General features: G+C 38.2%; 1 protein-coding gene across 4 annotated transcripts in view; it reads left to right on the forward strand.

Annotated features, from left to right (window-relative positions):
• Positions 1–22,439, forward strand: part of myo1b (myosin IB) — a 52,749-nt gene extending 30,310 nt beyond the window's left edge. Inside the window, exons 7-32 of one of the 4 annotated variants that reach the window (XM_058392638.1) lie at positions 1,323–1,386; positions 3,754–3,852; positions 4,255–4,358; positions 6,322–6,469; positions 6,992–7,110; positions 7,782–7,868; positions 7,946–8,011; positions 9,718–9,822; positions 11,377–11,439; positions 11,658–11,858; positions 12,235–12,461; positions 12,585–12,785; positions 13,749–13,842; positions 15,128–15,277; positions 15,403–15,471; positions 15,562–15,648; positions 15,947–16,033; positions 16,755–16,841; positions 17,545–17,631; positions 18,675–18,749; positions 18,839–18,973; positions 19,494–19,600; positions 19,817–19,949; positions 20,060–20,212; positions 20,983–21,113; positions 21,210–22,439. In XM_058392638.1, coding sequence (XP_058248621.1) covers positions 1,323–1,386; positions 3,754–3,852; positions 4,255–4,358; positions 6,322–6,469; positions 6,992–7,110; positions 7,782–7,868; positions 7,946–8,011; positions 9,718–9,822; positions 11,377–11,439; positions 11,658–11,858; positions 12,235–12,461; positions 12,585–12,785; positions 13,749–13,842; positions 15,128–15,277; positions 15,403–15,471; positions 15,562–15,648; positions 15,947–16,033; positions 16,755–16,841; positions 17,545–17,631; positions 18,675–18,749; positions 18,839–18,973; positions 19,494–19,600; positions 19,817–19,949; positions 20,060–20,212; positions 20,983–21,113; positions 21,210–21,339 — 3,009 coding nt within the window. In that variant the 3' untranslated portion in view covers positions 21,340–22,439. The remainder of the gene's footprint in view (positions 1–1,322; positions 1,387–3,753; positions 3,853–4,254; positions 4,359–6,321; positions 6,470–6,991; positions 7,111–7,781; positions 7,869–7,945; positions 8,012–9,717; positions 9,823–11,376; positions 11,440–11,657; positions 11,859–12,234; positions 12,462–12,584; positions 12,786–13,748; positions 13,843–15,127; positions 15,278–15,402; positions 15,472–15,561; positions 15,649–15,946; positions 16,034–16,754; positions 16,842–17,544; positions 17,632–18,674; positions 18,750–18,838; positions 18,974–19,493; positions 19,601–19,816; positions 19,950–20,059; positions 20,213–20,982; positions 21,114–21,209) is intronic. The other 3 variants (XM_058392639.1, XM_058392640.1, XM_058392641.1) reach the window with 3 other exon arrangements.
• The last annotated feature ends 914 nt before the right edge of the window (positions 22,440–23,353 follow it).

Genomic DNA, 23,353 nt, shown 5'->3' on the forward strand with positions numbered 1-23,353 from the left:
TGTGTGTGTCTGTGTGTGTCTGTGTGTGTCTGTGTGTGTCTGTGTGTGTCTGTGTGTGTCTGTGTGTGTCTGTGTGTGTCTGTGTGTGTCTGTGTTCTGGGTGTGTTTGTGGATGAATGTTGCCTGATGAGAGAACTTGGGAGCTTGAAGGTACTTTTCTTTTCCAGTCCTTTCCAGTGGATATGCATTATGTAATGGGTGATGGCTGAGCGATTGATGAGAGAAGATTTCAGCACTGTCACTGAAATATATCTTAAACCTACGTAATAATAGTTTTAGTCATTAATATATGTGAGATGAAGACATACTGTAAAAAAGGAATACTAATAAATATAAGATTCAGTTCCACAAAGAGGTAAAACAGGGTCATCAATAATGCTGTATCTGTGTTGTATCAGTTAATGTTAAGATTGCTGTGGCATGTAAATGCATTTAGAGGGACAATCCAGAGGGGGAACAAAAATATTAGATTCCAGCATGCGGATCTGAGGGGACATGGAATTGTGCAGGAGTGTTCTCACGCTCACTACATGCTTTTAAGAGAGTGGGGGTCTGCGGGCTGTTTTCAGATTCTTTCTTGATGTCATTGCGTGATTCCAGACTTCTTCAATTAGTCCTGAGCTCCAGAGTCACTACATGTTCTGCGCAACAACTCCGCAAGTCCATTAGCTACTGCTGTCAGATCTTCACATGCTTTTTTAACTCGTACTATAATGTGTCATCATCTTTCGTACAGTGAGGGGAAAAACACAATCAGTTACTTCCCATGGCTGGCAAAAAGTTTTATTGAATTTGGCTACAGCTAACAAGGCTGTAGCTTTGAAGAGCCGTTGGCTGGGGGGGAAAGGGGAGTGAAAGACACTTCCAGACAGGAGGCTTACTGTTACTGTTTTAGTTTTAAGTTTTTTTCCACTTTCACACTTTTCTTTATTGGTACTTCATAACTCCAGCAAAAATTTATAGTCTGCTTTATGAAAAAAGCTGACTAAGAGACCTAGCTAGAAGGAAAAAGCATTTCTCTTGCTTGCTCTCTTGTAGAAGTCTTGTGTTTTTAGCTCTGCTTCTCTGCTTTTTGCTTAATTCTGCCCAGAAAGGCACATGTGAAAGACATGTGGTTCTTCATGTTCAGCCTTCCACTAAGCAGTATTAAAGGCCTTGATGCAATCTCTGATCACAGAAGTGGGACACACTGGCCCTTCATATCTTATTTTGACTGTATAGGGCTAAAATAGTTTGAAGCTAGTTTAAAGAGGTCACAGTTCATTTCAATTCATTTGTGGTTCTTTATAGTTTTATGCAAATAATTTCTCCTCTATTTGCAGGGGAAGTACATGGACATTGAGTTTGACTTCAAAGGAGATCCATTGGGTGGCGTCATCAGTAACTGTGAGTATAATTACAGGATCGATACTGGGCTTGACCTATTAAACAGTACTTCACTGAGGCTCACTGTCTATTACAGAAGCTGCCCTTTTTCCACAAGGTTCTCAGATCCAGCTGTGTGGTCATATTGATGGCTGCAGCAAACAGCAGTGGAGCTCTGCCCTGCTGCAAACCACCCAAAGTGTGTTCTCCTCCTGCAGTTATGCTAGTGGGCTGGGACACACACAAATACAGGGTGTGCTCAAAAGCGCTTGGGCTCGGATTAGCCTTTACTACATGTCTCACTCTGACACTCACACATTCCCAGATCATCTGCTATGGATACAGTATCCACACAACCTATTTTATGCCATTCTGAATGCCACTGTCTGCTGCATTGTTGTGTGATAAGTGACTATAAATCCCATGTGATGGTCCATGAGAATCAAACTGAAAGTAAAGATTTAAAGTCTCAACCTTAACTCGTTTACCCAAAGAGTGCTGTGTATATTGAACACACTCGTGTTTTGCTTTATTCCATATACATTACAAATGAATTCAGCAGTACCCTGATGTAATAGATGTTTTGTTACTTGGATTGTGTTTGGGAGTCGAATGTTGATAATGTGGCATGTCCAAGTCCACGTGAGGCATAAACAGCGTGAATAAGATCAATAAACCCGTGTTTGTGTTTTACCAGTGAAAGTTCATGGGCACAACCAAACTTTCTCCTGTACTTTCCCTACTTTTTATCTGTCCTTCTGGTTTTCCATTGTTTTGACTCCATGAACACCCCCTGAGACAAGAAAATAAAAGATGCCTGCTAATGTTTTTCTGCTGCATACTAATTCCAATGTAGTATATTACTGATTAATATTCAAAAAAATTGATTAGCTGTCAAGGTAAAATGCCTCAAATATTACAAGTAAGTGTGTTGGAATGTTCTTTTGTTGTTTGTTTTTTCTGAATGTACAAAAGGCGAAAGTGCAGACAAGATTCTCCTTTGACAGAGTTAGAGTTTTTGAACATTTGTAACATTTGTAAACATCCTCTCTTTTTTTCTTTACTCTTACCGCGCTTCTATTTACACTACCAGTCAAAAGTTTGGACACACCTTTTAATTCAATGTTTTTTGTTTAGGGATTTATTTTCTACATTCTAGAACAATACTGGAGACTTCAAAACTATGAAATAACACACATGGACTTAAGTAATCCATATGTAATGACAACAAAAAACAACAGTCAGTTGTTATTTTAAGACACGAAGGTCAGGTGTTCTGGAATAGTTCTTGCAAGAACAGTATTGTCAAGTGCATTTGCAAAACCCATCAAGCACCATGATGAAACTGGCTCACATGAAGACCATCCCAGTAAAGCAAGACCAAAATTTTCCTCGACTGCAGAGAAGTTCATTTAGAGTTACCAGCCTCAGAAATCACCAATTAACAGCACCTCAGATTAGAGCCGTTATGAAGGCTTTACAGAGCATCAGTAGCAGACATATCTCAATATCAACTGTTCAAACGAGATTATTGTTTATTTCGGCCGCCTTCAGCATTGTTTTACAATGTAGAAAGAAATAAACATCAGGAAAGACCATGGGATTAGAAGATGTGTCCAAACTTTTGACTGGTAGTGTATATATCAAACATATGTAAAATGACAGTGGGAGAAAGTTTACATGAAGGAGAAGAGGTCTAGACTTGTGCATTCTTGATTATGTTTTTGCCCTCACTGGCATGAGTTAAACCAGCTCAACAAACATCTTCCCTGTAACCACCTCTAAAATCTTACTCTGTTCTTTGACTATTATTCATTTCAAGTATAAATATATCCAGTGAAGTGTATGAAATAAACTGAGTGAGCTTTGTGTGTGATGATATGATAAGAAAGGGTATATATTGGGTGATGCCTTATATCTTGGTTTTTCTTCTGTTTTCTACTTTAGAGGTAAAAAAAAAAGTGGGACAAATCCTAGTAAACTTGCAACATGAACACAGCATGTCTGTAGACAAAATTCAGATTTGAATAGACATGCCAGTGAAACAGAATCCCATCTCTAAATAGACAAGATTGGAGACCTTATGACTGCAATATTGGCTCTAATAAATGCAGTTAGTGTGAAGTGAGGCATGCTTTCCACTCTTCCAGATAGATCTCTCCTGTGAGATTTCCTGTTCCAGTGCAAACACAATGGACAATGAGAGGCTCCATACACTCCAGACACCTTGAGTATGCAGATATTTGTCCCTCCTGAAAAAATACACCTTGTGTGTTCTTCAGGGCTTAGACACGCTTTGTAGGGGGTGGCCTTGATGAATATTCATCTGGCCAATGGAATGGAAAAAAAGTTGTGCTTACCAATGTTATTGTGCTTTCTTTTTTTAAGATCTTTTGGAGAAATCTCGTGTTGTGAAGCAGCCACGAGGAGAGAGAAACTTCCACATCTTTTATCAGCTGTTATCTGGAGCATCAGATGAAACACTCAGTAAGAAACAACAAGCACTCACATGCTCTGCTCATTGCCTTGTGACATACACCTTTACACATGGACTTTATTCTTATGCAGAAATGAGGTATGAGAAGATTTTGTTTTAATAACCGAAGGGAAAACCCTGAGTAACTGGGCCACCAGCTATTGTTCTGGACCATGGTCATTGTTGACATGCTTACTGTAAGAGAACAATGTAGTGGCTTTTCATTTCAGACATCAAATAACTAAAGGCCCCCTGGGGGAAGTGTGTCTTTGTAATCCTAGGTGACCATAAGCATGTCTGGGGATTATTTAATAATGGAACTGAATGGGAATTGTGTATGGAAAATCTAGTTTATTCAAGTTTAGGGCTGATTCAAACTGCCTCTAAAATACATGTATTTTTTTTCTTTCCAGAAAAACTAAAGTTGGACAGAGATTTCAGCAAATATAATTATCTAAGTCTTGACTCTGCCACAGTCAATGGACTTGATGATGCTGCAAATTTCAGGACTGTTAGGGTGAGTTATTCAGTCATATATTTTCACAAACACACAACTACACTAGATCAACATCCATTTGAGAGAGCTCTTTAAATAGATAAAACTTTGTGATTGTTGATTAAATTGGGTTTCAAGCACGATCCAGAACACAGAGCAAACTCTCACCAACAGTAAGCTGTGCTCTAGGGTTCATACAATTACTGTATTTATATGACCCCATACTGGCACAAATGGCTAACAATGTGCATATTATAACTAATTCCAACCACAAGTGAAAGGCATTGTTTTTTCCCTTTGTAACAACAGGTAGAAAGAGAGCTAATGCACTAATAGTTAGCTGCGTGACCATAGTTGTCACGTGTGGTTTAGCCTCAGGATGGAAGTGTGGCTGCCTTTTTGTGTTTTCTGCTGTAAACAAGCACAGCAAGCCTGCTGTGGGATGACCACGGCCAGTATTACTCAGTCAACATTTGACTTCCAAGGGCGGAATAACAGCTGTCTATATTCAGAATCATAGAACCAAACAAAAGTATTTTTATAATAGGACAATACAGTAGTATTTTACACCTTGAGGTTTTATTCTAAGACCATACACTTTTTGACTGATGACGGAATGTAAAGACAATAGAATCCAAGTGTTTAAACAAATATCACAAAACAGCTTTAAAAGTAAATATACATTTGAGAAACTGTAATATTCATAGTTTATTTGGTCATTTACAAAACACTATCTGTATCTGTTACTAGCCATACCATCCTTGGTAGTGATCTGATATTGCATCAGTGTTTTATTTGAACCATCTGACCTGTTCTATTGAATGAGAGTAGCTCTGCTCTTGTCCATGTTCTTAAAGATGGCCTCTTAGTGGATGTATGTAAATGTATGTATGATGTAGAACATGTTCAGCAGTCTTACTCAAAGTAGAAATTGATTTTAATTTCAGCTGTAACAGTTCAACAGTAACAACTCAACAAATGCAAGTAGCAGGTGTGTCCTTCCCAAAGTTTCGATTAACTCCATTCATAAAGTAAAATGTTACCACACGATTTTTGTTATTGCACATAATGTCATGTTCTGTATTTATCATTAGATGCCTGCATCCAACACAACTGGTTTGAATTAGTGGCTGCAGCAAACAATACTGTGCAGTTCTCCTGAACAATAAGTCTAAGTCCAGTAATGCGATGCATTTTTTTGGAAAGAAAAAAAAAACACATAGTTCAGTCAGTTCTGCCTTGTGACTGAGAGATCATATCCAAATAATAATACAATACACAGCTTTTGTGCTTTTTTATTTATTCAGACTGTTGCATCTTCAGGAAATAACAGTGAGTCATGGTTTTTGTCGAATGACTGTCGAAACTACCAAAACAATCATAAATTAGTTTTGGTAAGATATACAGAATACTGCACACAGCAGGAAAACATCCATTTAACATCCTCTCATTCCAGCTTCACATTCTGACATGTCAGATATACAGAAAAAGAACAGGCACTATTTACAGATGGCTTACTCTGTGATTATTTTGCTTATCCTTATCTTGTAAGTTAGGATAAGGACATGAGTGGACAGTCAAAGCTTTGTATAAATCTGTTCTTCAATGTGCAAATCTTCTCCACCTTGTTATTTGCTTATGCATTTGGTTTTGGAGAGGATTGCTCTAAACATGCTGTGGTAATTCCCTACACATAGTTCCTAACTTATTTGGTTAAATCCTTTCATGCAAGTTTTCCTCTCAAACCTATCCTCCTTACTATGACCTTTCTGCCCTAAGAGTTCCTACATCAGCCCAATGCTTCCATAACCACACAGATTGCTGTGTATTAAGACCAAAATATCAAGCATACATTGTTTTTACCCAGCAGCTTAGGAAAAAGCTTAGTAAAGCTGTCATTAATGCAGGTTCGTTACTGGATGGTTTCCATAAAACCTATTATCTGAGCTGTAGTTACTGGGGAATCTTCTCTTCTGTTATCCAGAATGCCATGCAGATTGTGGGTTTCATGGAGGACGAGGTGCAGTCAGTGCTGGAGCTGGTGGCTGCTGTGCTCAAGCTGGGCAACATAGAGTTCAAACCTGAGTCACGTGTCAACGGCTTCGATGAGAGCCGGGTTAAGGACAAGAACGGTGAGCATTTTACTCAGTGAAAAAACTTTGTTCATCCATTACCTTTTTTAATGTAGATATTAATGCTAATTATATTCAGTCAGAAAAATCAGGAAGTAGATGTGAGGTAACTGGGCCAACATCTAAAACATTATGCTTTCTGTTAGTACACCTGGTTGAACTCTACTGCCATCTATTGATATTTGCATTGGAGGTTTAAAAGCCTGATATCATTTGTATTTGCAAGTATTTCATTGTGTAAAAAACGTTGCTCTTACAGTTGGTTATGCAAGCTTTAATCCTACAAATAGTCAAGCAGATGTGTCATGGATAGTAATCTGCCTGTTTCCATGACTCAAATAATAATATAAACTAATAATATTAGTTTAACTAAAACTAATTAAATTTATTTAATTAAACTATTATTAGTTGAAATGCTTGTATGGACTAAAGTCTGATCTTTAGCAGACCGCTCAGAGGAGCACCTTAACTTTTTTTTATTTCTGTTCCGTGTGTAATGCATCTGCACTGTTCCTGTCCCAGATCTGAAGGAGATGTGTGAGCTGTTGGGCATTGATCAGTCAGTGCTGGAACGGGCCTTCAGTTTTCGCACTGTGGAAGCTAAGATGGAGAAAGTTTCAACAACACTCAATGTTGCTCAGGTTAGCTGAACTCTCTTACCAACCTTATCTCTAATCCCCTTTTAATTTACTAGCTCTCACATGGTACTTTTTGTATCCATCTCTTCTTGGGGCAAAAACTGTACATACCCTACAGTAGTGGGTGGAATTATTCCTTTCATATTATGTCTGAAATATTTATCATTATGCTGATGTCAGTAAATGAATATTATTTAATGCATTTTTAAATAAAATGGCATTCAGTAAAATAGTTTAAAGGGGATTGCTGCATCTTATAGCTCCTGGTCCTGAAATCAGATTTGGTTTTGTAAGAAGACACTCCACAGAGCTGGAGCATTACTCTCAGGCTTGCTCTCTTTTCATGCAAACATCTGCCAAGATAAAGCAAACACTGTGAATTGCAGTGAATTCATAGTTTTAGGTCTAATTATAGACTGTTTTACCTTTAGCTTCATATCACTATAATCTCAATATACTACTATAATGTCATCTAGAGTTCAACCTCTTACTGCATACTGCTGTCACGTTGACATGTCAGTGGATGATTTTATACATTCAGAGCTCACAAAGCCTCTAACCTTTCACTATAATTTAATAACTATATATTTCACTATATATATATCTTTAAAAAAAATAATGAGAAAAAATATTAAAGCTTAAGCAATTAACTGGAAATGATTTGTGTGTTCTAGGCCTATTATGCACGTGATGCACTTGCCAAAAACTTATATAGCCGCATGTTCAGTTGGCTGGTGAACCGAATAAATGAAAGCATCAAGGTATGGACTTTTTTTTATTCATTTTATCATCTTTAAATCTCAACACTGAATAACACTTTGTCATCATTTATGTTTAGGCTCAGACCAAAGCCCGGAAGAAGGTTATGGGGGTCCTGGATATTTACGGTTTTGAGATCTTTGAGGTAAGGTTTATCCAGGAGGAGTCATCTGCTTCTAGACAGCTTCTGTTCAGACTTGTTGGCTAATGACTAAGGGAAGAGTAACAACAAGAAAGACCTGTCGGGTTATTTAAATATGTCATGGATCTAAAACGTCTTCTATTTACACTAATCAAGAATCATACACTATCATGTTTCTTACAGGAAAAGCATCTCCAGAATCTGTTTAGCGTTATGTTAAACACTGAACAAGAATTAAACATGCCATTTCAAATTCATTATGCTTTTCTGTTGAAATTTATATTCCATATGTTGTCTAAAATACAAAATGAAAGTTATTCTTCTCTGGTAAATGTTGTCAGTTCTTCATTCTTTACACAGTGTTAAACATAGTGTTTTCCAAATATAAATTCTGCTATGCCATCTGGTACCATTCAAGTTTGCTTATGACAAGCATGCCTAACAGGAAATGGTTATATTCACCATTTATTGGTTTGCCTGCACTTAGCAGTGTGTCAGCAGTTTGCTTGTATTAACTCTGGATATGGCAATAATATTCATCTGTCTGTAAAATGCACCACTGTTTATTGCATTTGTCCATTACATTTGCCTGCTGTCTGACTGTGTTCCTTTCTCCTTAATGTCGTTATTGTTGTTTGTTGTTGTGTCTGGGACAACAGGATGGAGTAAGTACTCCTCTGAGGATGTGGTATGGCAGTGTGCTTGCTGCGATTAGAGCCTTTGATCCTAGATTTAATTTAGCCTTTCTCTCTATAATTTTCTACTGCAAAGGTGCATGACCAGCCGTGAGGTACAACATTAGCTGCAGTGTTGGCAGTGTTTGTGTACTTTATACACCTGACATTGCCTCGTTGACTGTAGTAAAGTTGCACCTCCGGGAGCAAGTTGCTGAAACAGCCCAAGATTTGCGCTGCTTTTTGTATAGTTGCCATACAGGGAGTAGCTCTTACGAGCATAGAGCTGTTTTACTGTAGCACTTTGAAAAGGCAGCTGTTGAACATGATTTCACCATTACTTAGTCAACTTCAGGCTGAGGTTACAATAGGCTATGTTTGTAGAGAGGCCAGCTGAAAACTGGTAGTGCCAAATTAAACAAAGAGATGAGTGAGTCTTTCCAGTGTACCATATGCTGCCTTTTGAATTAGTTTTGAAGTTTTTGCCTGGTGCCAAAAGCACACCAGTGGTTTTTGGTCTAACATACACCAGGTTTGTTTCAGAATGGCAGGGGTGAAAACACAAAAGCCTCTCATAAATAAAAAAGAGACAAAAAAGCCTTTTGTAGCATGGAACGAAACTGAGCAAAATTCCAACCCGATTATCACTTAACCTGTAACAAGTGAATCAGAACTAACACAGCCATCGTTTAACCAATAAATACTACACTAACTGCTGTTGCTATATTAACACTTCACAAGCAACTGTTTTGTTTGTTAGTGTTAGTTATATTATTTTTTGGAGGTATACATTTCAATTATACATACACGGTTGTATTTTTCTATACAATATGAAGTGCATATAAATAAAAACGTAAAAAGTACAAGGACATTAAAGGGGTAAAGTGATTGTAGCCAATCATAAGTCGTCCTACATCAGTCAGAAGATTTGCTGTGCTTAATATTTTGGCTGCTGTGTGCATCTGAATTATCCAAGTAAAAGTTCAATTTTACAAAGAAAAAACACATTCACATTGTATCTGGTTTGTGCCACAGGACAACAGCTTTGAGCAGTTCATCATCAACTACTGCAATGAGAAACTTCAGCAGATCTTCATCGAGCTCACCCTGCGTGAGGAGCAGGAGGAGTATGTGCGTGAGGTAAGAAACGCAAATTTCAGATATTTGCAATGCCGGAAAAATTTTTAATATCAGCAGTAGTAAAAGTATGCTTTAGCATTAATTGCGAACACAGTTCACTGGTCTTCTTGTATAGAAATGAGAACCACTGCCACCTGGGTCAGTGCTTCATGCAGGCTTGTTGTGAACATTATATAACCATAAAACTTCATGAAGTAACTTTATGCCAGGCTTTTATAAACCTTGATACATTTACACAGTACCAAGTATCTTCTTAATTGGTAAATCATTTTTCGTCCCAATCTACATCTTCATTTGAACGCTGCTCACTCCTACTCTGTGGGTTTTGCACAGAAGTAATCCCTCAAAGCAGCATGTGTAAACACACTTGTCCCTGAGGGCTTATGGGCTGTGTTTGCTTTCTGAGCACTGAGTATGTGCCCTAATGCAGCCATGACCTCCACACTGTAATATTCAGCTCTCTGGACCAGTTCCAGGCCAGTACATGGGAAAATACCTCCGTATTGGAGACAAGGGAGGAAAATGCAGTGATCTGGGGAGAAGTCCACCCAGTCCACACTGTAGATTTCCCCGGCCACTACTTGCCCTCCCACTTACACTCGATCCCTCCTTATGAAGCTGTTCACATAGCCAAATGAGCCTACAGCAATTTTCCAACTCATTACATTCACAGTTGACCCATGTTGTGGGTGGTTCTTGTTGCTAAAGCCAGACAGATGGTGCTCTCAAATGATTTCATTTAATTGAAGAAAACATCTTCTTTCATCCGTTCTTTTTTCCCTGACAACTCTTAACGTTTGTGTGGATACCTTGTATAAAAAGCCTGTATATATAGGCCTGTATAAGGCCTTACCCCTTAAACCTCTAAATTTTACACTATATGGCCAGAAATATGTGGACACCTGACCAAGCTCGTATGTGGTTCTTCCCCAGAATTTCCTACAAAGTTAAAAGCACATAATTGTCTACAATGGCTTTGTATAATTGTGCATTAAACATTTACTTTCACTAGAATTAAGGGCTTCTAACTTGTTCCAGCATGACAATGCCCTTGTGCACCAAGCAAGGTCCATAAACATGGTTTGCCAAAGGTGGTATAGAAGAACTCGTATATCCTGCACACTGCCCTGCCCTCAGCCAAACTGAACACCTTTGAGATGAACTGGAATGACTGCTGCACCCCAGACCTCCTCACCCAGTGTCCGTGCCTGACCTCACTAATGCTCTTGTGGCTAAATAGAGACATCCCCACAGCTACGCTCCAACATCTAACAGAAAGCCTTCCCAGAAGAGGGGAGATTGTTTTAATAGTGTAGGAGACCAAATCTGGAATGCAGTGTTAAAAAAAAAAAAAAACATATAGGTGTGACAGTTAGTTATTCAAAAACATTTGCCAATATATTATTAAGCTGCTTTGTGGCAATGTCCATTTTAAAAAGCACTATACAAATAAAACTGAATTGAGTGTATTAGTATTATAAGAATACCCCATTTCACAGCAAAGAGCTAGAAGAGAGACAGCAAGTACTGATTCTTGTTTTCGTTTTATTACAGGGCATTGAATGGACTAACATTGAATATTTCAACAATGCCATCATCTGTGACCTCATTGAAAATGTGAGTCAGCCTGAATTTATTTGAAATAAAAATGCTTTCATTGTTCATTTGTTTGTGACATTGACTCCATGTTTGTAACCAAAATTGTACATCATATTTATAAGTGACTTAGTTCATAAGATCATACTATTATCCATTCACTCAGTGCTTTTTGGTATATGACATCATTCACTAATCTTGAAGTTCAGTTGGTTTATAATCTTTTTTCTAACCCTCAGAACCAGAATGGGATCTTGGCCATGCTCGATGAGGAGTGTCTGCGGCCCGGGACTGTGACAGACGAAACCTTCTTGGACAAGCTGAACACTGTTTGTGCTGAACATCAGCACTTTGAGAGCCGTCTGAGCAAAAACTCAAAGTTCCTCACAGACCACAGTTTGCCTCATAACTGCTTTCGCATCCAACACTATGCTGGCAAGGTTAGGCATACACACACACACTCACATGCACAAGTGCATTGTGTGTAACTTGATGCATTTCCTTAGATTACATTTGTTTGATCTGTGTGTTTTTGAGATATCACTGAATACAAAAATATATGTTGCATATCCTCCTACTTGCTTGAAAAAAATCACAACCCTCCCAGAAATTTAGTAAAACTGAATGCAATTACAATATTGCAACAGATCTTTGACGTTCTGAAATTTCCATAAGTAACTCTACACTCAAGTGACTAGTTCATCAACTGGAAATACTGCACATACTGTACTGAAATACTACACAAAACCCACAGATATGTTGTAAATGAAAATTAAAACTGGAAACTGTCTGACTAATTTCTTATTCCCTGTGTAGGTGCTGTATCGGGTAGAGGGGTTTGTGGACAAAAACAATGACCTACTGTACAGAGACCTGTCCCAGGCTATGTACAAGGCAAACCACAGCTTGATGAAATTACTTTTCCCAGAGGGCAACCCTGCTAAAGTTAACCTGAAGAGGCCTCCTACTGCTGGATTCCAGTTCAGAGCCTCAGTGAGCACACTCATGAGGAACCTACAGACCAAGAACCCTAACTACATTAGGTAAGAACGGCAATTATCAGCACCCCAACACATGAATGAGTCAAGACACTTGTTTTAATAGCTTGCAGTTAAACATATCTTCAAAGTTTTGGTAATCTTGTGTTGTCTTATTTGTTTCTCCAGATGCATCAAACCCAATGACAAAAAGTCAGCCCAAATCTTCACAGATTCACTGGTGTGCCACCAAGTGCACTACCTGGGCCTGATGGAGAATGTGCGTGTTAGACGGGCTGGATACGCCTTTCGCCAGGCTTATGAGCCCTGTCTGGAGCGCTACAAGATGCTGTGCAAGCAGACCTGGCCTCACTGGAAAGGCCCTGCCAGGTCAGACTCAAGCATTAGAATATTTTTTAGAAACAGTGATGGAGCAGATACTCACTGGCATACAGTCCTCCTGACCTCAACATAAAAATTAAGGCCAGGGACAGTAAAACCCTGCCAGATGTGCTAGGTGTCTAAATATACACCTGCTATAATTAATTTTTAATTAATCAGTTAAGTACCATGAATTCTATCACTAAAGCAGATGGTTTGAGAAAAAATATATATAGGTATGAGGATGGATTATTGCATGGTTGAAATGTACAAAGCAGTTTCACACCTAGCTACAATTTCAGTGGCTTTGCTTAGTTGCCAAATCTGGAATCAGGTATGATGAAGAAGAGAGGTTTGGATGGAGGCATTAGGGCTAAAATGGATCTTCTGACTGCTAAAAACGCCATGCTGTTAGCAAGAACTGCAACATCATATACAATGTCTTAAAGCATTTCATTCAGTAGTAGAAAAATCTAAACTTTATCATTGACCCAAACATGCTATATCTTGTTCTTCCTTTGGGGGAAAAACCTTGCGATAACATTGATGGTTTGTCAACATGTCTAGCCTGGTTATGCCGTTTATCTAGGACAACAATTTGACAGTGCTCCTTAGAACCCAGCCATATCTAGACATGTTGGGACAGAATTCCTTCACATCACCGCCACCAGGAATGACTCACGTTTCATTGACAAATAAGATAATTCTCGGAATCATATCATGTTGGATTTGCTTAAGCAATTCTTTATCTTTCAGTGGTATGCTGATATCTTTATTCTCTTGTGCTACCTTTGTTTGTGGGGCAGATTGCAGTGTTGGCAAATTTTTTTTTCGTCCTGTCATACGTCACGTACCCCCATTTGCTTCATTGTTTTGTCTGTTGCTGAGGTTTGTCTGTTACTGTCACACCTGCTGGTATGCATACATTGATCAAAACCACGAGGGAGTAAATTGTGGTTTCTGTGAATGCAGGGAAGGTGTGGAGGTTCTCCTGAAAAACTTGGAGGTACCTGAAGAAGAGTTCTCTTATGGGCGCTCCAAGATCTTCATCCGGAATCCCAGAACTGTGAGTACTCCTTAAGTTCTCTACAAAGTTCCTAAGCTCTCTATCTAAATCTTTGAAATGCAATAAGCAGATATTAAAACCACAGAAATACTATAGTGAATAGAACAACACATACAAGATCTATGCTGAAAAAGATTTATAAATAAGATTACTAAGGGAACAGGCTATTAAAGTTTGCAGTGTGTTCATGCTACAGAGTTTTGTACAGCTTTTTTAATAGGAAGTTGTTCTTCTCCAACATTATCAGCCCCCCACCCAAAAAAAAGAGATGAGGTTAAACACATGGTTTCACTTATACATTCCAGTTTGCCAGTTAGCATGGGAAAGCAGATTGTAGTTAAAAGCCTTCAGTGGAATTAAAAATGGCTCTATGCTGAGCCTCAACATAATAAACGAATAAAAATGTTTAGTGTGTGATTTTATTCATGCAGATTTCACCTCTGCAATGTTTATCTCCTTCTGACCTTCAAAAACTGTATCAGTAATTGATTATGTTCAGGCTGCTATTATGGCTATTCCAGATATCTGAGAAAGCAGTATTGTTTAGATTTTTGCTATATACAAATACTAGGAGTAGTGTATTCTTGGCAGTCAGAAGTTCTGGCCTAGATTTATGACATTGGTTGTTGGATTATTCGTAATTTTCACCAAAAATATATTTTAGTGCTTGATGTGAAAGACATGTATATTAGGCTGGTAAAACATTTCAGCTGTATTCAACTCCATGCATTTTTTTTTGCTAATTGTGGTGGCAAGAAAAATAAGATTAGGAGACTAAGCTTCATCTGAGTGAGTTGTGGTGGATCCTGAGGAACTCAAAGTGTGAATGCTCCTTGAATATGATGTCAGTCCATCACAGGGCACTATGCACAATTACAAACACTGTTACACACATACACAGAACCAATTCAGCTACTAACATGATTTTAAGACATAAAAGAACCCTGGAAAATCCACAGGAAACCAACACAGACATTGGGGAGAACATGCAAACTGTGCACTGTGAAGCTGGGAGGCAGTAATGCTACCTGCTGCATCTCTGTGCTGCCAAGTGTTTTAATTTCTAGGCCTTAATATTCTTTTTCATAATGAAATATATTAAATATGGTGCTTTTCTTGGGTTTAATAGATATTAGCAGTGTGACACAATATTTGCTTCAGGAAATCAGTATAAATAATTTAATCTCACGCTGGTTATTTATTATAAGACTTGCAAGGTCTTGGGTGACTCTCATTGTTTATCTGCTGGCATTTGTGTTCATACTTGATTTTTGTTTTTACTTAGCTCTTTTTCCTGGAGGAGAAGAGAAGGCAGTGTCTGGAGGACTTGGCTACACTCATCCAGAAGATCTATCGTGGCTGGAAGTGTCGCACGCATTTCCTGCTCCTGAAGAAGAGTCAGGTGGTGGTGGCCGCTTGGTACCGCAGATATGCTGTAGGTTCATTTTCTTTCCATGCTTGTAGGCTTTGACTTATTTATTGGCAAATGTATTGCTGTTTAAAAAATAGCACTTCCATGGTACATGATACTCAGCATGTTCTTGATGCTTTTGATTACAGCAACAAAAGAAATACCAGAAGATCAAGAGCTCCTCCATAGTGGTTCAGTCTTTCATCAGAGGATGGAAGGTAGGAATAAAACTAAAAAAGTTATTTCTGGACACTATGTATCTGAGAATTATGCAATTTCCCCTTCCCTCATCACTCTGTCTCTCCCAGGCCCGCAAGATGCTGCGTGAACTAAAATACCAGAAGAGATGCAAAGAAGCAGTGACCACTATTGCCGCCTACTGGCATGGAACACAGGTACTGAGTCTCATTTGAAAGAAAATTATTCATAAAAGGAAACCACCAGTTGGGCAAATGTCTCATTTTCAGGTCAAGATCCACCAAACTCCTCTGGCTTTTGCCAACATATTTCACAGTTGGTTTAAAGAGCCGTGCCATTGCTTTTCCTTCTTGAACTCACTATTGCTTAATTCAGTGCTGCAGTTGTCTCTTTCTTTCACTCTGTGTCTCTCACTATCCTTACTCTTTTTTTTTTATTCTAATCTTTATCCTCCTTTGTGTGCTGCTGCCTCATCTCAACGGCTAACCCTTGCAGGCTCGCTGGGAACTGAAGCGTCTGAAGGAGGAGATTCGGAATAAATACGCCGTGTCTGCCATTTGGGCAGCCTGGTTGGGAATGAAGGTATTTAACCAGCCCGGCTAGTTAGTTTTTAGGGGATTCCGAGCATCTGTCCAGTGAAACTGTGCTGTCTAGCCATCCACTAACTTCCTGTAGCTGGGTGTCTGACTAATTTTGTTTTGCTCATTCATAGGTTTCATTTTGAGTTGGATTCTGGGAACATCTTCATCAAACCTTGATTCCTGTAGCAATGAGATACTTGTTGGTTGAAATGATAATGCCATCTCAGTTTAAAGGAGCAGACTATTTGATGTTTTAGTATTTAATTACTTCTTGTATGTATTGACTACACGTTTGTGCCTAGACTAATGTTATAGCCAAAACAATGCTTAAAGAATCTTAGTCACAATCTAAGGCATTATCATTGTCATCCTTTGCCTTTTGCAGCAGCATGTCTCTGTGCTCCATGACTTTTTCTCTCCAGATAAGCATCAGAGACCTTTTCAGTCAAATTTTATGCTTGACATCTTGAGTTGCAGTATTATGCAAGGATAGTCATGCACTGCCAGTATTATTCTACTTGAACATACATTATAATCAGAGACATTATAATGTAAATGTTGAGACAGACACTTTGCATCATATATCTTAAAGGTTTTCTGGATGCTTAATGCTGTCTGCTTTTACCTGCTTTCTCTTGATAGTCTGATCTGCTCTGTGTTTCTAACTTCTTCATGTTTCTTTACCTTTCTCTGAAATCTCTAAAAAACATCACCTAAACGAGGCTCGGCGAGAACTGCGGCGCTTAAAGCATGAGGCTCGGAGTAAACACGCCGTGTCCATCATATGGGCCGGCTGGCAAGGAACTAAGGTACTGATGATGTGTTTGAGGCTGCTGTCCATGATTAAGAGGACCATGAGCCTCCGTTCCCCTAGAGCCATCTCATCTCATCCCATCCCATCGCATGCTAAGAGTATTTTTTTTTATAGCTCACATTCGCATAAACCTAACCAGTATCACATATTAACTCAGATGAGGGATCCAGCCTTAAGCCTCTTTGCTCTGGCAGATTTTAAGCTCATGCAGACACGCTTCCAGGTACTTTGGGTTTCTCAGAGGGACTTGTGTGCACAAAATCATTAGGTATATGAGGAAGCATATATGATTTTACATATATAAAGTCCATTGCATTTACCACATTTCTGTGCATGATCTGACCAAACATTTTTATTTGGCTTTGCTTGGTTTTTACAAATTGTCCATTTTTCTGTGTGTGTGTGATGAACAACTTGATGAATCTGTTAGTGATTTATTTTCCCTCCATTACCTCAGTCTCCTGAAATGAAATTGTGTGATTCCAAGGGATAACCCCACTGATTTAAATGCATAACTTCTGCCAAACACCTTATCTGACAGTACTGGTAATGGGAATTACAGTGTAGCTTTGTGTGAGTGCCCACCCGTTTGCTCTTGCTCTGGGCTGGTTATGTGCCTCCTCTTCATACTGCTCTACTGTTTTCAACAGCTTCACTCTCTTCTGCATTCCTCGTCCCTCTCCCTCCTTCTCTCACAGGCACGCAGAGAGCTAAAACGACTGAAGGAGGAGGCCAGGCGTAAGCATGCTGTCGCGGTCATTTGGGCGTACTGGTTGGGACTCAAGGTACCTGCCAACTAGTGCACTGGCCCTGTCCCATCATGAACCACTCTGTCCATGGGAGGAAAACGCACACTAACAAGCTGCCTTATGGTGTCAATATTAGATGATAAAGCTAGCAATAAAACAGACGACAGTGCCATTCATTTCTGCAGCAAATTAAAATAAAACCACTGAATGTATGGAAGTTCCAAACCAGCGGGTTGCAGACCAGCACAGCATTGTGAGATCGCACCAAGCTGCTACACTGCTGTAATTGGGGCACTAAGCAAGAGTAAAAAAGGGCCATGCTGCCTCTGTGCTGAGATGGATTAATACTTAGAAATTGAAGATCAGATTTTAGATATGTGCCGTGAGAGTGCACTGTCAGTCATGCTTCATGAAGCAGATTCAAATCTGCTCTCATAATCCAGGGCTTTAGATAAGCCACTTCTGGATAGATGAAATGCCCCTTTTCATTTAATAAGAGAGTAGTTTTTATGCTGATTTTTTAGAAATTATGACCTTCACTCACACCACTGTGGTTGCCTAGAGATTTTCCCTGTCTGTCTTATGCGTCCATCTGCCTGCCTGCCTATTCACATCTGTGTATGTACCTGTCCTCTTGCCTGATGTCTGCATGCTATGCCAACTAACAGACTAACCTAGTATATGTTGCCTTTTAGCATGTTTGCCTTTGAGTTGTATGTTTGTATGATAACTAGTTGACTTTGCTTTAGCAGCGTTGTGTGTCTTTTTGGAGGAGAAGCTGCTTTGCAGAAAGAAGAGACCACTGTCTTCATATCTGTAGTATTTTTTTCAACACTTGCTTATTATAACCACAGGAATAGCAACATTACTGAATTTGCTGGAATTTCCTCTGGCATTGGTTTAAAAAAAAAAAAATCCCTGCATTCATATCTTTGTGTATCACCCTGTTTTCTACTAACATATGTTTTAAACTAACCTTGTTTCCTGAAAGGATCATTACACAGATTTTCATCAGAATGGTCGAACAAACATCAGTGTGATCGATAGCAAGTGACAGATTGAGTCCTCTTCCTTTTCAGGTCCGAAGAGAATACAGGAAATTCTTCAGAGCAAATGCTGGCAAGAAAATCTATGACTTCATTATGCAGAGAATTGTAAGTGTGTTCATAATTGTCCTACTTTTACTTTATGCATTATTGAGAGATTTAAGTAAAACATTTGCTTTGCAAACATTTGTTTACAGATGCAGAAGTACTTCACTGGTTTGAAGAACACATTGCCTTCAATGTCACCAATTGATAAGAGCTGGCCATCGAGATCTTACCTGTTCCTGGAGGGCACACATGAGGAACTCCGAAAGATCTTCCATCTATGGAGGGTCAGTCCTCATATTCCAACAGAAACATATTTTTTTATTTAGAAAACATTTATCTATCCAGTATTTGTTTACTTGCTCCTTTAATTGTGTATTTAGTTTTATATATTTATAAATGATTTATAATTAGATGTACTGATTGTTCCAACAAAGTAGAATGTAAACTCTACAAATTCTGTTTTAACGTATTCAAATTCAGATGATGTTTTCTACAGTTATGCTTTTCATGTAGTACATCATCTGGCCATACACGTTTCCATCTTAATTAAGCAAAAGGTGCACAACTAATGTAGCTTACCCCAAAGCCCATCTTTCTTTGACATACATTTTGATGCATTCAATGTGTTTAACAAGTTAAATAATACACAATTTAGTGTGTTCAGTGTGTATATATTTATCCATGAGCCTTTTTCCACGAATGATTAGTCGGCTCAAGCTTTTTGATCAAGCAATAAAAGCCTTAATCGGGGACAGCCCTAGTAATCCTTTATATAAATCTTCTCCACTGCATCCTAAAATTCAGTGCAAGAAATACAGAAGCCAGTTTACAGAAGAGAAGAAAGCCATCTATGAGGAGAAACTGGAAGCAAGTAAGATCTTCAAAGACAAGAAGGCTCTGTACCCCACCAGGTATGAACAAGCATTTACAACAAATTCATAAGTAACATGTATTCTGTTGTTGAGATAATATATAAATATATATAAATATATATATATATATATATATATATATATATATATATATATATATATATATATATATATATATATATATATATATATATATATATATATAATATATATATTTATTTTTATTGCACAAGATTATTCTTATTTATTCCACAGTGTGGGACAGCCATTCAAAGGAGATTATCTGGATATTAAGAAAAACCCTAAGTACCAGAAGCTAAACAGCGTGGTAGATGAGAAGGTGCTTCTTGCAGATGTGGTCAATAAAATCAACAGGGCCAATGGCAAGGTGAGCTTCAGAAAAAGCTGCCTAAAATTAGTCCGAGCAGCTCAGCGAGTCAGTGCTTCAAATGTACAACTACATGTCTAATGAACCGTTTACTGTACTCTGTCTTTTAGGGTGCTTCAAGAATCTTCCTCCTCACCAAGAAAAACTTTATTCTTGCTGATCAGAAGACTGGCCAGTTGAAGGCCAGCGTACCGCTTCCTGATCTCGCCAGTGTCTCTGTCAGCACACAGAATGATGGGTTCTTTGCTCTCAAACTCAAAGAGGTAAAGCCCTGGCACAACATGTGTGAAAGCGAAGCACATTAAATATGTTTATATAGAAATATGTATTTTCCAACTAGCAATTCTGATGCTATATTGCTGGTTGGCACTGTATTTTTGTTATTGAGAAGTTAGCCATCGTGTGCTGTCCTGATGTCATAGGAGGACACACCTAGTGCTGCTACAGTGGTAGGAAAACAGGAGAAATTTCTAGGATCTCGGACAAAATGTATCTACTAAAAATAAGAGTAAAAGCTTTTTTTTTTCCCCTCACTTACCATTTTCTTGTGACTTTCAGGATCATATTAATAAGAAATCCAAGGCAGAAGTAATGAAGATAGTAGATGTTGGATTTAAAGATCTAAAACCCAATGCAGCTGCAATATGACAAATATGATACCATAGACAGTTGTATTAGCATGAACGTTGACCTGCTCTGATTTGTGTGAAATGTGGGAAACCATTAGTTATAGTGAAATCAGAATGTCAGTGAAAAGAGTTGAAATAAAATAAACCTTGGGCGCCACTGAAGATGAAGATTTGCAAATTGTCTGGGGTGCATTTTTTTTTTTCTTACTTCAAATTATTCCAAAGTGTGTCGCTTTACTGAAATTTTAAGTATACATTCACTCTGTGTATGAAGTGATTTCAGCATGACCTTTTACTTAACATTAGTATACTAACTCTCTCTCTCTCTAACTCTCTCTCTCTAACTCTCTCTCTCTCTATCCATCTCTCTTTCTCTATCCATCTATCTATCTGTCTTTCTTTAGGGCACTGTATCAGCAGCCAAAGGTGACTTCTTGCTGAGCAGTGATCGATTAATAGAGATCATCACCAAGATCTATCGCACAGGGGCTGCTTCAGCCGACATGGAGCCAATCAGTGTTGACATCTCAGATGAGTAGGTGTTCCTCACACTGTGTTTTCAGATATATGTAAAAAGCTTAATTAATATAGAGATTTAGTAATTTATTGATTCTTTCCATGTTGCTTGCAGATTCCTTGTGCAGTTCAAACAGGATAAAGTGTGCGTCAAATTCATCCAAGGTGGACCCAAGAGCAGCAATCAAGTCACATGCAAGCGTAAAAACAACCGGCTCCTGGAGGTGTCTGTTCCATCCCCTTAATGACCGATCATCTTCACTCCCTCTCAGGGTGCCATTTCTGTGACTCTTCACTGTCAAACCCAAACTTAAACACTTTTCTTAAATGACTTGTGCATTACTTAATGATGCTCTTGTCATTGCCATATCTTATATTTTTTAAAATAATTAATAAGTGCATTGTTAAGACTCAAATATTCCATACAGCAGTATTTGGGTACATAAGGCAGATCTCATATTTACATTAGGATAGAGATGGGAGATGATGCTTTCCATACCATGATCGAGTAGAGTGCATTAAATGTCCAGTTTAATCAAGGCATTAATAATAACAGTTGTGATTACGATGCTAAAGATGTTTGATGTCACGTGTCAGGGCATCATGTACATGTGAATGGGCTGAAAAAATGAGCAGAAACTAAGGTTGCACTTGTTTTGTTTACAAAAGGGTAAGAAAAGACATTTTGATTTTGACAGTTTGTCTTTGCTTTCTTTTTTGTTTTGTTTTGTTTTTTACCCCTAGACATCTTTATTCTCACAGTGCACAATTTTGTAGCTAAATTGCCAAAGTTTTATAATTTTGCAACAATTATTTAAAAAGCCAAATAACTTAAAATTCGTACAGCCTGAAGGTAAACTCAGAAAACCCAAAGGCCTTTCGAATCTTGTGTTTGCTCAAAATGTACCTTTTCAAAATGGGAAATAATATTTTGTATACTATTATCTTTTCATAATAGTGCTCTTGTGCAAAATGTAGTTCAGCTGCAATCCAGACTCGTGCACAAACTGACAATGCCATGTTTCATCTCTCAGAGGATTCTGCTTCTTCACCCTGCTGTGTTTAGGAAATATCTGTGAAACTGACAGCTACAGTGCTCAGGAAGACCTTGCAGAAAAATCATAGTACCACCGTAACTCCCACAATGTGCTTGATTGACATTCTCAGTTCTCTGAATGGAGCGATGTCAGCTTTAGTCAAGAACTTGATCAGTGCTTTTGGCATGCTGAACTGATTTTTAAGGGAATTAGATTAGTTAGTATGATGTCTAACTTCAGGAAATGACACAAAGGAATCTATGTACATCAGAGATTAAACTTTCCTGTTTTCCCAAAAAAAAAAAAAAGAGTAGAATGAGGAAGTCCCATCTTGCTTGATTACTCATAACTGCGTGTAAACTAGCCAATTCGTAAAACCTACAAGGATGATTTTCAGGAAACCCTATTTTGTGTATGTAGAGGGCTAAGAACAGTAGCTGATATTTATTTACTTATTTCTTATATTTTTCACACTCACCATTGGAGTATGGGTGGATTTCCTTTATGTTTTAGCTGGCAAATGATATACGCAATTATATACCTGGGACTAATCAAGATGTTTTTGAGTGAAAAGCATATACATTGACTTATTTCAAATGTTGGAATGCTAACACAGTACAACCTGCAGCAACGAAAAAACACACAGCACAATTAAACTAAATGTTCAGTTGAAGCTTTTGTCACTGATCAGGAAAGTGGGTGCTTTGCTTTTAAATATACTTAATATAATATTTTCTCTTTATTTTTCTGTGGACATTTTGTGTTGTTAAATTTATGAAGGTCTTAGCAGACATTTTTGAAGACACAGCCCCTGGGAGAGGATTTAACATTTGCTCCTGCAGGTGTTTAATCATTTTCAAGCTTTTATGATGATTATGTAATTTTACAGTAAACAATAGTTAAGATGAATAGATTATTGTTCCCTTTTCATGAGGGATGCATGGGGAAATTGTGCAAATTTTCTTGTATGTTCTTTGATTGTGTACAGTTTCAGTCTTCAATGCAGTATATTATAGTTAATCTCTTTTGTGTCAGGAAGTTCAAGAGAAAGGAACTTCATGTCTATTTTCAATGCCTAAATGTAACCTGGTGTTTCTGTAATGACTTAATGCAAGTAAAAGCAGACATTTTTGCTTTTTTTTAAATTAAAGCAACAAATAAATGTTGGGCAAATCAACATGGTTTGGTGTTATATTGTCATTGTCAGGTTTTGTTATCAGAT

Source organism: Hemibagrus wyckioides, linkage group LG06 (assembly GCF_019097595.1).
Source record: "Hemibagrus wyckioides isolate EC202008001 linkage group LG06, SWU_Hwy_1.0, whole genome shotgun sequence".
NCBI classification, from domain to species: domain Eukaryota; kingdom Metazoa; phylum Chordata; class Actinopteri; order Siluriformes; family Bagridae; genus Hemibagrus; species Hemibagrus wyckioides.